This window comes from Enoplosus armatus, chromosome 8 (assembly GCF_043641665.1).
Source record: "Enoplosus armatus isolate fEnoArm2 chromosome 8, fEnoArm2.hap1, whole genome shotgun sequence".
Classification (NCBI taxonomy): Eukaryota; Metazoa; Chordata; class Actinopteri; order Centrarchiformes; family Enoplosidae; genus Enoplosus; species Enoplosus armatus.
Window position 1 is genome coordinate 18,613,116 of NC_092187.1, and position 15,273 is coordinate 18,628,388.

At 41.4% G+C, this 15,273-nt stretch overlaps 1 protein-coding gene across 1 annotated transcript in view; it reads left to right on the forward strand.

Moving 5' to 3' along the window:
• Window positions 1-384: 384 nt before the first annotated feature.
• The window catches only part of LOC139289526 (adenylate cyclase type 6-like), a 29,026-nt gene continuing 14,137 nt past the window's right edge, over window positions 385-15,273 (forward strand). The window contains exons 1-2 of the mRNA XM_070911143.1: window positions 385-430; window positions 557-1,496. Coding sequence (XP_070767244.1) covers window positions 411-430; window positions 557-1,496 — 960 coding nt within the window. The 5' untranslated portion in view covers window positions 385-410. The remainder of the gene's footprint in view (window positions 431-556; window positions 1,497-15,273) is intronic.

Here is a 15,273-nt window from a genome sequence, read left to right on the forward strand (position 1 = left end):
ATTATTATCAACGATAGACTTGACAAGACAGCCACATTACTATCATGGGGTGTCTCACCTGAACTACTCACTGCTTAAATTTCTGCCATGACACCATCGCAGGTCTATTTGTGCACTGGATTTTCCTGTTTGTCACTCTACAATATGTGTGTGTTTGATTTTTCCTGTAGACCCAGCTGAAGCCTTGGAGATAGGCCTGGCAGCAGAGACTGGTCTTCTCATTAACCTCGGTCTCTGATCACTGGCTCGGACAGAAACATCTGGGGCTTTGTGAAGCGACTGGTGCACCTTTTGACCCCATCCAGTCCTGTGGCCCTGCGGTGTGGCCTCTACATACCCCTCCTCACTTCTTCAAAATTTTGTCCACGTGGATAAATGAGTGAACCGGCTGCAAGGGAAAGGGCTGGGACATGTACCAGAACCCCAACAGGTAAATGTGCAACTCCTACAGGTGGAAAGAGTGGATAGAAGGAAATGGTCCTCCCACATGATATCAGTGCTGTTATCTGTCTTTGACCTGTTCCTGTACTGAACGTTCCTCTCTCTACGCACACAGAATGTCCTGGTTCAGTGGTTTCCTAGTCGCCAGAGTGGACGACCGCAAGACTGCGTGGGGGGAGCGCAATGGCAAGAAGTCCAAACGGAAGGGAGGCTCATCTCTCTGCAACCCGCGTTACATGAGCTGTCTGCGGGACCCAGATGCTATGGAGCCCCCCTCTGGAGCCCCCCTCCATCAGCACCACCGCGGAGGGGTGGCGGGGGCTGTGGGAGGCGGGGGCAACTTCGGCGTCCGTTGCGGATGGCAGGAGGACCACTACGGCAAAAGGGGAGGGGCTCCCGGGGAAGGGGTGGGGCTGAAATCGGTCGACTTGGGCTTTGAGGACGGAGAGTTGAAAGGGAGGAAAGGGGGATGTAACGGAGGAAGCGGGGACATGGGCGATGATGGTCCCAACGGCGCAGCAGGAGTGGTGACGGCTGCGGACTGCTGGCTTAGGGTGGTGCGGGTGTTCCAGTCGAAAAAATTCCAGTCCCGCAAACTGGAGCGCCTATACCAGCGTTACTTCTTTAGGCTGAACCAGAGCTCCTTGACCATGCTCATGGGGGTACTTGTGATCGTGTGCGGCATCATGCTGACCTTCCACTGTGTCCACGCCGCCCCTCACGTGGCCTACTCGTCAGCCCTGTCGGTGGCCATGGCGCTCTTCATGGCTCTTATGGTAGTGTGCAACCGCAACGGCTTCCACCAGGACTACATGTGGATGGTCAGTTACCTGGTGATCGGAGTCTTGGTGTCAGTACAGGTGTTCGGGGTGCTCATGGTGGCGCCCAGGAGCGCTTCAGAAGGCATCTGGTGGTCTGTGTTCTTCATCTACATCATCTACACTCTGCTGCCTGTGAGGATGAGAGCAGCGGTGCTGAGTGGAGCAGTGCTGTCCATCATACACGTAGTCACCACCTGGCAGATCAACCAGGAAGACAAGTTCCTCTGGAAACAGGTAAGACTGTTTGACTGTTCTCTTTGCTTGTCTTGGTTGACCTGAACTGACACTGATGGTGAACAGGGCGGAAACTGTTTTGACAGTTCTACATTCTACATTCCCTTTCTGTTATTTCTGTTATGTTATTTCTCAAACAGCATGTGGCCATTTTATTCTGCAGTTTTTTAATGAATGAAGTTCAACATACTTTCATCAAGTTATGTTTAACCTTTTTTAACTCGGATACCCTTTGGTGGGTCAATCTGCACAAATGCATGTTGGTTAGCTAAGCATTCAAATCCAGATAACAATACTTTAGGTCTAGAGCAGACGGTTTTTAATATGATGTAGCAACTAACTTGCTTTCATGAGAGTAAGAAGAGGCAGTGGAAACATTTGAATAGCCTGCGTCCCACTGATAGCTGTCTCTCATAGGATCAACGGGTTCTAAGCATTGTGTGCGTCTTGCTGATGCCATATTGGAAATATACATGAAATACATAGAAAATAAGATAGATTCATCTCTCCATGTAGTCCACATGGTTCAGTTGTTAAACATCCAGCAGACACAGAGCAACATTAACATTCCTTTGGAGTCGTCTTTCTGGCCACCTGATGAATGTAAGTCCAATCTTTACTCTCCTTTTAGCTATGTTTTTGGTCTCCACCAACTCCTGAGGGAAATATCTGGCTCTTTAGCTGCGAAATCCTTCACTATGTTCACCAGCTAGGTACTAGCTTTGTCTGCCGTTTGGTGCTGGGCAGTACAATACAGTGTACAGTTGGTTTATCAAAGCTTTTTTGCTGAAAATAGCTGCCATCTGTGGCTGGAAACAGGGTCGATGAGAGCTGTGAAACAGAGCCAAAACATTAAAGTTGCGGGCCGAAAAAAAACAAAGCAATGAGCTGAAAGATGCTAAACGCACTGCTGAGCTGAGAGGGACTTCAGAGTCAGGTGATAATTCTCTGTGCGTCACTACAGGCGACACCTTTCACATACACATCTAAAAATATTTCATAGTGCAGCTTTAAATTCCTGCCAACTAAGATACAAATATGTCATGTAAGAAAATATACACTTAATCACTTAACATCAACCATAAACAAATGGCATCCAGAATATGGATTTTGAACTCACTAAGAAGTGTGATGTAGTCTCCAAAGTCATATTTCAAGCAAAAACACCAAACATTGCTTAGTTTAAGCTTCTTAGTTGGCAGGATTTGCTGCTTGATCGGACAAAACAAGACATTTGAAGTCGTTGTGATGGGCTTTAGTAAATTGTAACAGGTATTTTTTATGACTTTCGGTAGATCAAACGATTAATTGATTAATCGCCAAAATAGTCTTCAGATTAATTGATAATGAAAATAATTTGTTGCAGGCCTAAAAAATGTTTAATCAAAATTTGAAGCTGCTTTAAGTGGTACATTGGAAACATTGAGGTTAAAGTAGTTGATAAGTAATTAAATACATCAGGAAACTGAAAGTTGTGATATACAGTTATAAATTATTGCTGTAATTTGGCTGAACTTGACACAGTGTTGCTGCACGTCGCTGCAGGTTTGGGGGCATTTAAAATGTCTCCTCTGTCAAGATGTTTATTATAGGGTGATGTTATACCATGTGAATCGTCATCGCAGCCACTGCAGTGCTCTACTGTCACCATGCCACCATGTTGTATCTGTGTATTCACATGTACTTTGGGGCTTATGTTGTTCAGTGTGTTGTTTGTGCGTCATGCCAAGGACCAAGGGGCTCGCTGAAGGTCAGTGGGCTGAATGAACCGCCCTGGCTGGACGGCTCTGTGTGTGTATGTGTGTGTGTGCTGTTGTGTGACAGTGGGAGAATACCATGATATAAAGCAGTATCACTCAGGTCTCTGTGCTCTCACACAAGGGACGCTTTGTACTTTTCTCCAAGGGTGGGGTGACGGGTGAGGCAGAGATGGTGGGGGGTGGGCACAGTATGGTGGCTGCTTGATTTCTGTACTGGCATAGCTGTTCCACAACTGTCATCTCCTTGGGGAAAAGTTATGGAGAACATAATGGGAAGGCCATTACATGAAAACAATAGGGGGATATAGTACTTAATTATGAATCACTGATTGTCACTGCATTGTCTCTGCCATCACTATAAGGTATGCAATCAGTAACACATCCTTTCACGTGTTAGCAGAATCTATTCTCAGACAACAACCCAAACACAGATCACTTTGTTTTAATATTGTGATTGTTTATTATAAGTGAATTACTGAAGTACAGGACTAGGTTAGGGATTCGTGGGAACTACTGTGTGCTCTGTAACATCATGCATGATAAACCATAGTGCAATCCATCACGGGCTCCAACATTGTTTGCCATCGTTAAGTGAATGAATGTCATGAGATAGCTGCAGCCCGGCAATGCTGTTTATTCCTAAGGTCGTCTGTGTACTATGTGAAACAGTGTCATCCATCACTGCTTCACGCTTGTGTGCAAGTATTTCCTCTTTCTCCAATAACTCATTAACCTCACTGTTTTTTTTTCTGTTGGTGTTGATGGGTACAAGTTGTGTACGAGGAATGATGTAAATGCAGATCTTCTTTTTCTGTCTATCTTTTCGTTGCCGTCTTCTGTTTGCTGGCACTGCGGATTTAAACTGGGGATTGAGAAGGAGTTGAGTTGGGTTGAGCGGTTACTGTTGACTGGGACAGTAACTAGATTCTGGATGTCTGATTCTCTTCTCAAATGTGTGTTGATTTCTGAAAAAGTACAAGAAGCTGATTAATGAGGTCAATGGGTTAGGGTTAATTTCAGTGTCGCCCATGATCACCACATCTGGTGCTCGGCAGTTCTGTGAGACGATGTCACGTATGGTTGTGCACCAATCAGTTTAGAAAACATTTGTGATGACAGTTATGTGGTACCTTGCTTATGTTGCCAGGTCACTGTCAATCAAACCACACTCACAGCGGATTAACTAGAGCTGCAACGATTACTCGATATTTGATCGAAAGAGAATGAGTCAACTATTTTGATAATCGATAAATCGATTCAGTCATTTTTCAAGCGAAAATGTAAAACATTTGCAATTTGCAATTTGAAGGTGTCACTTTGGACTCTGGGAAATTGTGATGAGCATTTTTCACAATTTTATAGACTAAACAAATAATCAATTAATCGTGACAATAATCGGCAGATTAATCGATAATGAAAATAATCGTTAGTTGCAGCCCTAAGATTAACTGAGTTTTTGACTGTTAAACTTTTAATACATTCATCAGGATGTTTATTAACTTCAATTTTGACTGTTGTTTATCTAGTCATAAACATTTTATCCTACAGAGAAATATTTAAGATTTATAACCTGATTAAGTTAAGTTATCAGGGTCTATAATGATGAAAGGCCCTCACATTATCTAGCTTTGTGTTTATTTTGCAACGTAGCATTCAGTTTATATAATGTGTTGTTACTTTCTAATAAAATCTGGTAAATTCTGTCCAAAATGTGACAATAGCCTGACACGTGTTACTCTAGAATAGTTACTTCATCTATATAAACTGACATTTTGACTGGCAAGCTGCCCTGTTAAAGGTAAAATACTAAATTACATCAGCGGTGACTCACAGTATTAAGTGCAAAACACAAAACACAAAACAAGTGTTTCAAATCAGAGACATGAAAGACTATAATAAAAGTCCTGACAGAATGACTTGATGGCCAAGTCACAAAACTAAAGACCACCTTAATTCAAGACATGAACAAAGAATAAGCTGAAAACAGAACAGCTGTAAAATAGGCTGTTTACTTAAGTACTTTTAAATATACCATTATTATAATTTCTTGGCCAAAATATGCCATAATATAATCACAAAAATCTTAATATAGTATGAGCAGTACAATTATTTTCAGGGTTGTTATCCTGTTTTTATTCTCAGTTGTTGCTAACACAATCTGTCATGTAAGACCAGAGTAAAATGAGGCTCTTGCAGACATCTTGATGGGGTCTGTCTGCCACATGAGAACCATTTCATGTCCATCTCTTGAAATTTATGGCCCATAATCCCTTCAAACTTTTCAAAACACATGCAGTCCATCTGGTTGTTTCTTAACCTGTATTGCTCTTGGCGTCGGTTGCTATGTGTGTTTTTACAGCTGCATATGGTAGACTCGAGTGTCTGTTCTTAGCTTCACTTTCAGTGTCCTATTGTACACGCTCACACCATAAACTACAGTATATTGGAGTTTGAACCACCTCGTTACACACAGGACTGTATTCAAAACAAACACCAATCATATATCTAACATGTAAAAGTGGCTTGTAATGGAGACGGCTTGTTGCGTGTGAGCTTCACTCTGCTGTTCTCCTCGTGTTTTTTTGTGTCGCCATGTCTGCGATCCTCAGACTCCTCAGCTGAAATCAATTAGCCATAGCAGTACAGTACATACTCATGTGCATGTCCCACCCAGCCACCCATCAATACACACACACACACGCACACACACACACACCATCCCATGCTTTGTTATTGTTGTCACCTTCCCTTCAAGTCTCTATTGAATGTTTGTCAGAATTGCTGCTGTTTGTTATTCTTCCCAAAACTATTGTCCTGCCTCCTGTATGTGTGGGTGTACAGTATGTGCTTCTGTCCAGGATTAAATCAGAAAAATGCACCACATCACTCTGCTGGGCTGTCCTATTTCGCACGCATACTGATCACTGCCGATATGTTTGTCAATGAAATCTTTGGATTTTTGTCACTGAAGCTTCTCATAATTGTACATTCTTCACCCCAGCTTTATTTGCTTTATGCCCCCCCCGACAATGGCTAACATTGTTGTGTGGATGTTGTTGACACAAGTGCTGTGAGAGGTCAAAGACTGGTTCCTAAAAATACCCGGCCCTTGGCGTTTCTGCTAACTGTTGCGTCACATGGAACAGTCTTATCAGAGCCTGCGTCAGAGCAACAGGCAGGTCACTCTAACCCCCTTTTCTCTGCATGCACATGGGGCTGCATTTTCACATACCCTGAAACACTACACTGGTGTAGAGGCTAATACTGTATAGTCACATATACTCAAACGATTTCTTTATCTTTTTCTGTTAACGAAGCGTAACGTAATGCTTTTCGTGATGGATCTTTGATCTTTGACCACAGCAGAGATGGTGGGTTAAGCCCCTAAAAGCCCATTAAACAGCACAGGCCTCTATGTGGACTCTGGGTCAGGGGACAGTCAATATGTTTCACTGGTCTCCTTGTCAAGCTCCCACTAAGTGTTTAAAGTGTGTTTTTTATTAAGTAGATAAGATAAGGGAATAGAGTTTAAATAACAATGTGCTGCTCCTGTAGTAATGCTTTTAGTGTATATGCAAGTCCACTACAGTCTGACGTCAAACTTTCCAAATGGCTGTTTATTCAATTTTCAAATTTCCAGGATATTATACAGAGAATGAAATACATTTTAATCAGTGCACATCTCACACCGTATCTACTGTATCAGCTGTTTACAGTTTCGCAGCAGCTCGTGGTGCTGGAATAACCTTGTGTGCTTCGTGCATCGAGATGGGAGACTTGGATCCCAGTGGAGGAAGTGTCAGCCTGTGATGATCACCTGTGCAAAGCTGCAGCTATAGAATAAGACACCCTGTATAATGGAGGGAGGAGGCAGCGAAGCGGTGTGATCGGAGGAGAATCCGATATTCTCCCCACGCAGTCCTTCCACAGCCTCCTTGATAAATAATTTGTGTGTTTAACGCAGCAGCAGCATTTTAACGAGGATACCTGTCACATGTACACTTTGCTCACGACCAGGATTGGTGCTGACTGATGGCATCCCACACACACACACACGCAGAAAACATACCACAGCTTTACTCAAAGGATCCACATAGGTTGCAGATTAGATTTAGGCACTGATACACCTGAATGTCATATTAATTGATTCTCTGTGTAAATACACTTAACTTGCTTGTAACTGCCTGTTTCACTTGTATAAGAATCGCATAGATATGCACACATATACACACCCGCAGACACACATACCACCAATCTGTGGACCAATAAGAATGCTGGAAAATCAGTTTAGCATCACTTCTGAGAATGATGGGGAATAAACAGCATTGCTAAGTGTCTCCCTCAGTGCTTGTGTTCAGTTGGTCCAGCGGTTGCCATGGAAACAACTACGACTCAAGCAGCCCGAGACCCAGTTCAGCCTGCTGGTGTACAGTTTGGTAACCGTTGCTTCAAGTAAAGACAAAAAAAATAAATAAAAAAATAAAAAATCAGGTCAAAATTGATTTCTGCTGTTCACTTCTCCTTCTGAGAAAGTGAAAGCTCGAAGGGCGGCTGTTGGAGGGGTTCGAGCTTTCTAGACATGCTGCTGTTTGGCTGCTCGGATAGATTCGTGCTTTGTTTTCCTCCCCCCTGCTGTCGAAATGAGAAGGTCCATAATTAAACATGGCGACGACAGAGGAGAGGTCATATGAGTGGAGGTGGTGGGGAGTCGAGAGGGAGGGATGCACAGGATGCTGTTTGCCAGTTGTCTGGTTCAGGGAAGCTTATCTCTGGTCAGCTCGCTATGACTGTGCATGTTTGTAGCCCCAGTAATGTGGAGGCAGAGGCAGAAAACTCGCTGGCTTGAATCATTTGTATGGTTCTGTTATTTTCTGGCACAGATAATTGGTTTTATTACTAATTACAGCTCCTTTACATTCCTCTAATGTTGACATAACTTCTCTAACAGGCTTTTTGTTTAATCACAGCAGTTATCCCTGAACCTGTTGTCTGTCCACAGCATGTAAAGCCTAGCGTCGTGGCAGGGATCCCATGCGTTCCAGAAAAACTTGATAATATTGTGAAAAAAGGTTTTGATTTTCTCAAGCTCCGTTCTTTTTTTTATATTCAGATTTTTTTGTTTGTTCTTTAAATAAAAACACTTTTGCAACTCCAGTGCCAGAATACTTTAATAGTCACACTCTCTCCACAGTAGTCACACCCGTATGGTTGCCAGCAGAAATGTGTGTGGTGTGTAGTTTTTCAGTGTTAGGACCCCTAGCATGTCCCTGTCCGTGTTTATAGAAACAGGAAAAAGGAGTTTGAACATCATCAGTGTGATTAGAATTTACATTACAAGTAATTGTCAACGACGGGGCTGTACATTATTTATGTAATGTGTATGGTCTTGTGTTTCAGTGCATAGCCTCTAAGATGTTTAAAACAGCAGAAGGAAACACAGAACAGCCAGCAGATAGAATTATTAATAGAAATAGTGTGTCATCAGTCTTACTTTTATGTTTATAGATACGAAAAAACAGTTGACTTATCCAAAAACAAATACCAGTGGTGACAGGGAAAAGAGTTAGAGTGGCAGGATATTCAGTCTCTTTTAGCTTATAAAAACATGTTTGTATTGTAATAAAATATATTGTGACTGGCTGTCTGAATAAATTCCACTTTGGGAAGCATAAACAATTGCCCCATATTTTCACCATTTCCTGTTTTTAAAGAACATAGATATAATATCAGCTACACACTTTCTGCTCTTTTGTGATTTATCTAAAGTATCACACATTTGTGTATATTCATATTTTCTACTTATATACACAAAAAAATACACCACTTCCACAGCACAAAGATTGTAAGATTCCAGCTGCTAATGTAGTAAACCGCATCTATTATATGACTGAATTAGTTGACTAGAAAATAAATCTACATGTTTTATTGTCTACTGTTGGAACAAATCTCTCAGTAAATTACTTATAGATCTACTTCAAGTGAAATGTCAGACTGATGCTGTGTCCAAAATCACTCTCTACTTACTGTAAAGTGCAGTATATTTAGTCTTTATTTACTGTGTGTGAAATTTATGCTCCATATAGTGACTTTAAAAGTTCCCACGATGGAATAAAAAAGTAGTGTCCGTGTCTTGTACACTGCTTTCCGTGTAAACAATTGAATATTTATTATAGGGAATAGTGAATGAGGGGGTGATTTTGGACACAGCATAAGACAATCCGATCTGAGCAATGTTTTCCACGTTAACCTTAAGCATATTGTGTTTTTTTTCTTTTATGTTTCTTTACTAGAAATAGATTGAAAAAAACAAGGGTGTGTGGACTGGAGTTTGTCACAATCTTTCCATGTGAAAGAGGACCTTTTTCCGATCCATATGTCCATGATATTTACACAGAACATTTTTCTTCCCCTGGTATATGTGCATGTAAAGATCTATGATGGGAATCCGCAGACTGTCTGCATTCACATTTACAAGAGTAAATAAAATATCAAAAGTGGAAACAACTTTGAGAATGTGGAAAATATAATTGAAATTGAGGAACTAGAAAGCTCAAACACGTTAGAGCAAAAGTATAACGTTTAGTTTAAAAGACACTGCTTCATGTCAGTCGCAATGATGACAGATTTTAGAAACTAAGAATACCTTTAAACAGTTTGATTGATGTTGTCCTGGAAATGTCCTGGAAAATGATTTCCTGAGAAAGAACAAAACTCTGCCCTGCTGTTCATCACAAATTACAGAAATGACAAGACTGTACAGGTGATTGTGCTCCAAAACCTTTTTTCTCTGCAGCTTAAAAGATTATTTTTCATGTGAAGTTTTTCCACTGTAAGACACAAATGTCTGATTGTAGTGCGACTCCGTTAGACACTCACCCCCAGACGGTGTATAGACCACCACCACGACTGAGGGAGCATAGTGAGCAGGTGGGGCTCGACTCTTTATCTGCTGATGTGGTTCTGGTCATTTCAGATAAGGGCAGTGCGAGCTGTGTGTAGACATGAGACTCAGGCTGAGTACACAAACCCAGCAGCTGCCTGTAACTGCACACATGCACAGACTCTTTCACAAAGGCTCAAAGTGACAGTGAGCGCGAGTCAGAGCGGGAAGAGGCAGGGAAAAAGAAATGAAAGAATATGGAAATAAATAACAGACGCTCTCAAGGAAAGATAACGGGCAACCTACGGGGGAGACTCTTAGGGTTTGTCACGAATAAAGCACTGTCATTGTGTTTGGGGTGCTAGAGTGTGTTTTACAGAGCCTGATCTTACACAGATGCTCTAAGGAGTTCCAGATGCTCCTCAAAGGCCGATGAGCTCTGACTTGCACTCTCGCTGGCCCCGTTTCAACAACAATATCCCATCAGTCATTGCTCCCTCTGGGAAAAGGTCTTTAAATTCAGCATCTTGTTCCCCACACAGTTTTTATAGACAGTACTGTCCAGCTAAATGATTTTTTTTCCACGTCAGAATGAAATATTGTTCTCAGTGTATTTAAGTGACCTCAGTAGTCCAAGACAGCTCCAAACCTTCTGAAGTTAAGCAGTGCTGAAAGGATTAGTCGATTAATTGACTAAAACCCCTCCCTGAAACAGCGATTGTCCAATCATAGCTTAGCAACTGTAACTAGGCAAGGCAGCCCAGTCAATTTTTTGATTTCTCCTCTTGTTGAAGCAGTGTTTAGTATGAGCAATATTTGCCATTTCAAGAGTTTTTAGGGTGCTATCTCTTTTTTAACTTTTCCAAAACCAAAATCTCTTTCGTGAAAGTGTGAGAAATGGATTAAACAGTGTGTTCCTCTGCTGAAACGTCTGCAATCGTTAGCATGTCCGACTAACTAGCTTACTACCTACACTTGTAATCGAGTACTACTTCCAAGGCCAAGAGTTAGCATCTCATTAACTAACTACATTCATTTGTTATATCCTCGTTCATGACTTGCCCATGCACTGTTTGAAAGCTGGTCCTAGATGCTTTAAAAGTTTTGGCTAACATTAGTGGCTCTGTCCCACTCTTTGTTGGATTTGCGGAAGTTTAGACGGCAGTAACCCCAGCCAATGTTAGCTGACGCATTGCTTAGTTCTCATCCTCAAAGGCTTTTCTCTTACAATTCTCTGAATCATACTTATAATTCCAGGACTAACTAGCTCTATACTGCAATACAAGAACAATGTTGTTTCTTAATGTCTTCCTCATGGATCATCGAATGGTGAGGATCTCGACGCTTAGCCTGAGACATGCAGCTTTAGCCTTTTAACACCATTGAAATTGAAAACCTATTGTTTGAAAAATTACCAAGAATTGGTAAATCTACATACATGCGCAAGAGTGAAAGTGCAAGTTTGACAGGCTCTCTGAAGAGAGGCGGGGCTTATTGAGCAGTGAAGTGATTGGTTGGGATTTGGGCTTTGTTACCCTCTACATTTTATAGATTTAACAATTTATTGATGAAATAAAAAAAAGATTTATTGATAATAATAATTTGTTGGAAAGGGGCAAATACCGGGAATACAGTATGTTCTGACTGGTTCTTTTGGTGTAATGAGCCTGTAAGACAAAGTCCTCTCCTCCTCATTTGGTCCCCCACGCTGCACCCTCCCTGAACCTGGGTGGGGGACTGCAGGTCTTTGGAGGGAGGCTGTGGAATGTGGGTGATAGTTGCTAAGTGAAAGCTGCGCTGCCATCTCTGATAATTCACAGTCTTCGTGGGTGTGAATCTCGGGCCAACACTAAGCAGAACCTTTCACAAGACTGAGAAAGAAGCACACACACACACACACACACTCACACAGAGAGAGAGAGAGTGTCTTCAACAACATTGAGTTATATATAAAATCACCACCATCATCACATCTCCATCTTCCAAGCATAAGAGGTGTATAATGACTGCTGGCTTCAAAATGAGCTCTTTAACAGGAATATTAAGTCAGGAAAGTGAACATGCATACACCTGCACACACAGCAAAGCTTGTTTTTGCATATCAACAACTTCTAAACTGACTGGCTGACTGATGAGAGATGAGATGTATCGGATTGATTTTTTTTCTTGCTTACAGCTGAACTAAAGGGATTTAAAGTGTAAATTTCATGTCCTGAAAGAGCGTTTGGTCTGCAGCTTCAGTATTCATTTCAATCATTTCATTTTTAAGCCTCTGAACTTTTCATTCTGTCAACTGACTTGCAAAGGGGCCTGAGTAAATGAAGCGGTACAGAAGTAATACCAGGTGTCTGGGGAAAATGTTAAGATCTTCCCTGACCTGCTAATTTTGTGCATTTGCATGTATGCACACACACACACACACACACACACACACACACACACACACACACACACACCTGGCTGTGATCAGTGTCGGGTGTTGGCTGAGTACTGTTAAGTGGGATGGAGAGCAGGATGGAGGGATCAAAGGAGGGGGCAGGTCACCTACTGCTGTGCCGTGTGAACATGCTGGGAAAAAAGGAAAGAAATGCTGGGCTGACTCTCTGTAAGAAGGACTATGCACTACACACAAACCTCAGACAGTTTGATTAAGATTGTTTGGTTTGAGATGGAATTGGCTCGTGAGTGCTGGCTATTAGTCACATCCTACTGTCTGTTTTTGGAGAGGATTGTTTAGTTACTTTACTGCACAGATAGACTAAATTTGTTGTTCTGTTGATCAATTTCCCTTAGACAGAGTTTTTGGGCCACTTTGGGGACACAAACAAACATATTGCCATTAAAGTTGGTTTGGTGTTAGCAAACAGTTGCTTTTTTACACATCCAGCAGTTAAAGAGTAAGCTTAGCATTCATGTGGAGTCATGTAAGTCCAAAATTCACTCTCTTTTAGCTCTGTCTTTGGTCTCTACCAACTCCTGAGATTAATATCTGTCTCTTTATCTCCAGTTTGTTTCTTTACCAGGTAGCATACATTTTTTTGAGCTTTTTTGCTGAAAACAGCTGCCTACTTTGGCAAAGTGACGTTATGAGAGCGGGGAGAGTGAACCAAAACAGTAAAGTTGTGTGCCAGAAAACCAAAACAATGAGCTAAAAGATGCTATAAAGCTCTGCAGAGCTGAGGGGAGCTGCAGTTGGGTGATGATTCTCTGTGGGTTCATTGCGATGTCTTTTGCCCTCTTTCACATACAAGTAGCCATGTGATCCATTAATATAAAAATATTAATCTTATTTATACATTACATTTATGTCTGTCTTGTAGGATGCTGTTAAATGTCTCATTTGTCCACATTGCTCTGTCCTCCTCAAAGAACACTCTCTCCCAGTCTGAAATGGGGGCCTGATGGCCTTAAAAGTCAATGTTTATAGACTCACTGTCAGGACCACAGACTTCCTGCTGAAATAAATGGCTGCTGTACTATCCATCATAAAGGAAGAGGAAAAATTATAAATAAAGTTACTGAATGTTCCATTAGCACCCCTCTCATCATCCTCGCCTCCTCAGCCAACTTGGAGACGGTAGCTTCAGAGGGGTTGCATTAGGTGCAGAGTGTCTGGATGTGGAGTGGGAGGTGCAGTGTTGCTGCTGTGGCATTAACGATGAGGTGCAGGTGGATGTCATTGATGCATTTGCCTCTTCTTTGTTTAAACATCAACATCTGTACTGCCGACTTACACCACCACTAGCCAGGCTGAAATATCTCCACTGGTTGATGGATTGAGATGTTGTACAGACATTCATGGTTCCCAGAGGATGAATCTTACTGACTTGATCTTCTGTTTTCTAGCGCCACCACAAGGTTCACATATTTATAGTTTTGAATGAAACGTCATAACAATATAATAAGATACTAAATATAATATAAGATACTAAATCATAATGAAGAGATATTATATTTCATTAAAATAGTTAAAATATACTCAAATAAAGTATTTCATGATAGTATCTCATGATTATGAGGAAGTAAAGTTAGATGGATGGATTTAGTTTTTACAGGTAGCAGAATTGAACTTACATTATGTTTCAGGTAAACCACACACTTTAAAGCCCCACAACATATTAAACTCATATGATCATATAATGTCTCCAAAGTACGAGAAACCTTTTACACAAATATGACTCATCATCTCATAATGATGGTATTCTCAACATTTTGGCATTAATTATGATTAAAAAAAAAACGTGCAATTATTAATCCCTTAACATCCAGTTTTCCACTTAAATCCCCCCACTTAAGTAGTTTTAAGGTTGTTAAAATCATTTTATTTCACACTGACATCTGACAGCATGTATTTCTGTATCAGCTTGTTCCAGCTCTTCATTGAAGCTACATGATGTTTACGCTGAGTGAAATATTTAAACCTAAGACTCCACAAGAGTTTAAAATAAAGAGTAAAATAAAGAAGAAAACATCAAGGATCAGTCAAATGTACATTGTTGGGTTGTTTTGCAGTTTGTGGAGACTTACTAGTTAAGCATAGAGGTGGTCATTTATTCAGCAATGCATCCGTAGAGCGATGTTGATCATTTATTGATTAAGCCTGCATATCCTCCCTAAGCTGTTTGGGGGCTTTTTGTGGCAAAATACATTTTAATCTATGTTGTGCTGAATAGCCAGTATTAGTGCTGTTTTGCCTGTCCTGTCTAGATCAGAGCAGCTCTTACATAATGCCATTTTGATATCCAGGGATTAGGCCGAGGTCCACAGACTGGCTGGCTGCTTCCATCATGTCACCCCGGGGGAAAATGACGACCGCTTTTATGGCAAAAAAGAAGTGATTTTCCAGTGACGTGACGTTCAATTCCTGGTTTATTTTAGACTTCAGAAACCAAACATAACCCTTTCAGTAGGCCGTAATCATATTGGTAACTCAGTCACTCACTCCCCTGACAGGGAGTGAGCAATGAAGATTATAATGCGTAGTGGTATGATTATAATGGTGCTGGACCAAACCTGCACAGGAAAGGCCTGCAGGATGTAAGTGATGAGTTAAGATAAATGAGTATGTTGTTGAGCACAGAGGATGTGAGCAGGTGCAGTGGCCTTACACTGGGAGCGTGGCGGTGTGTACAGGTAG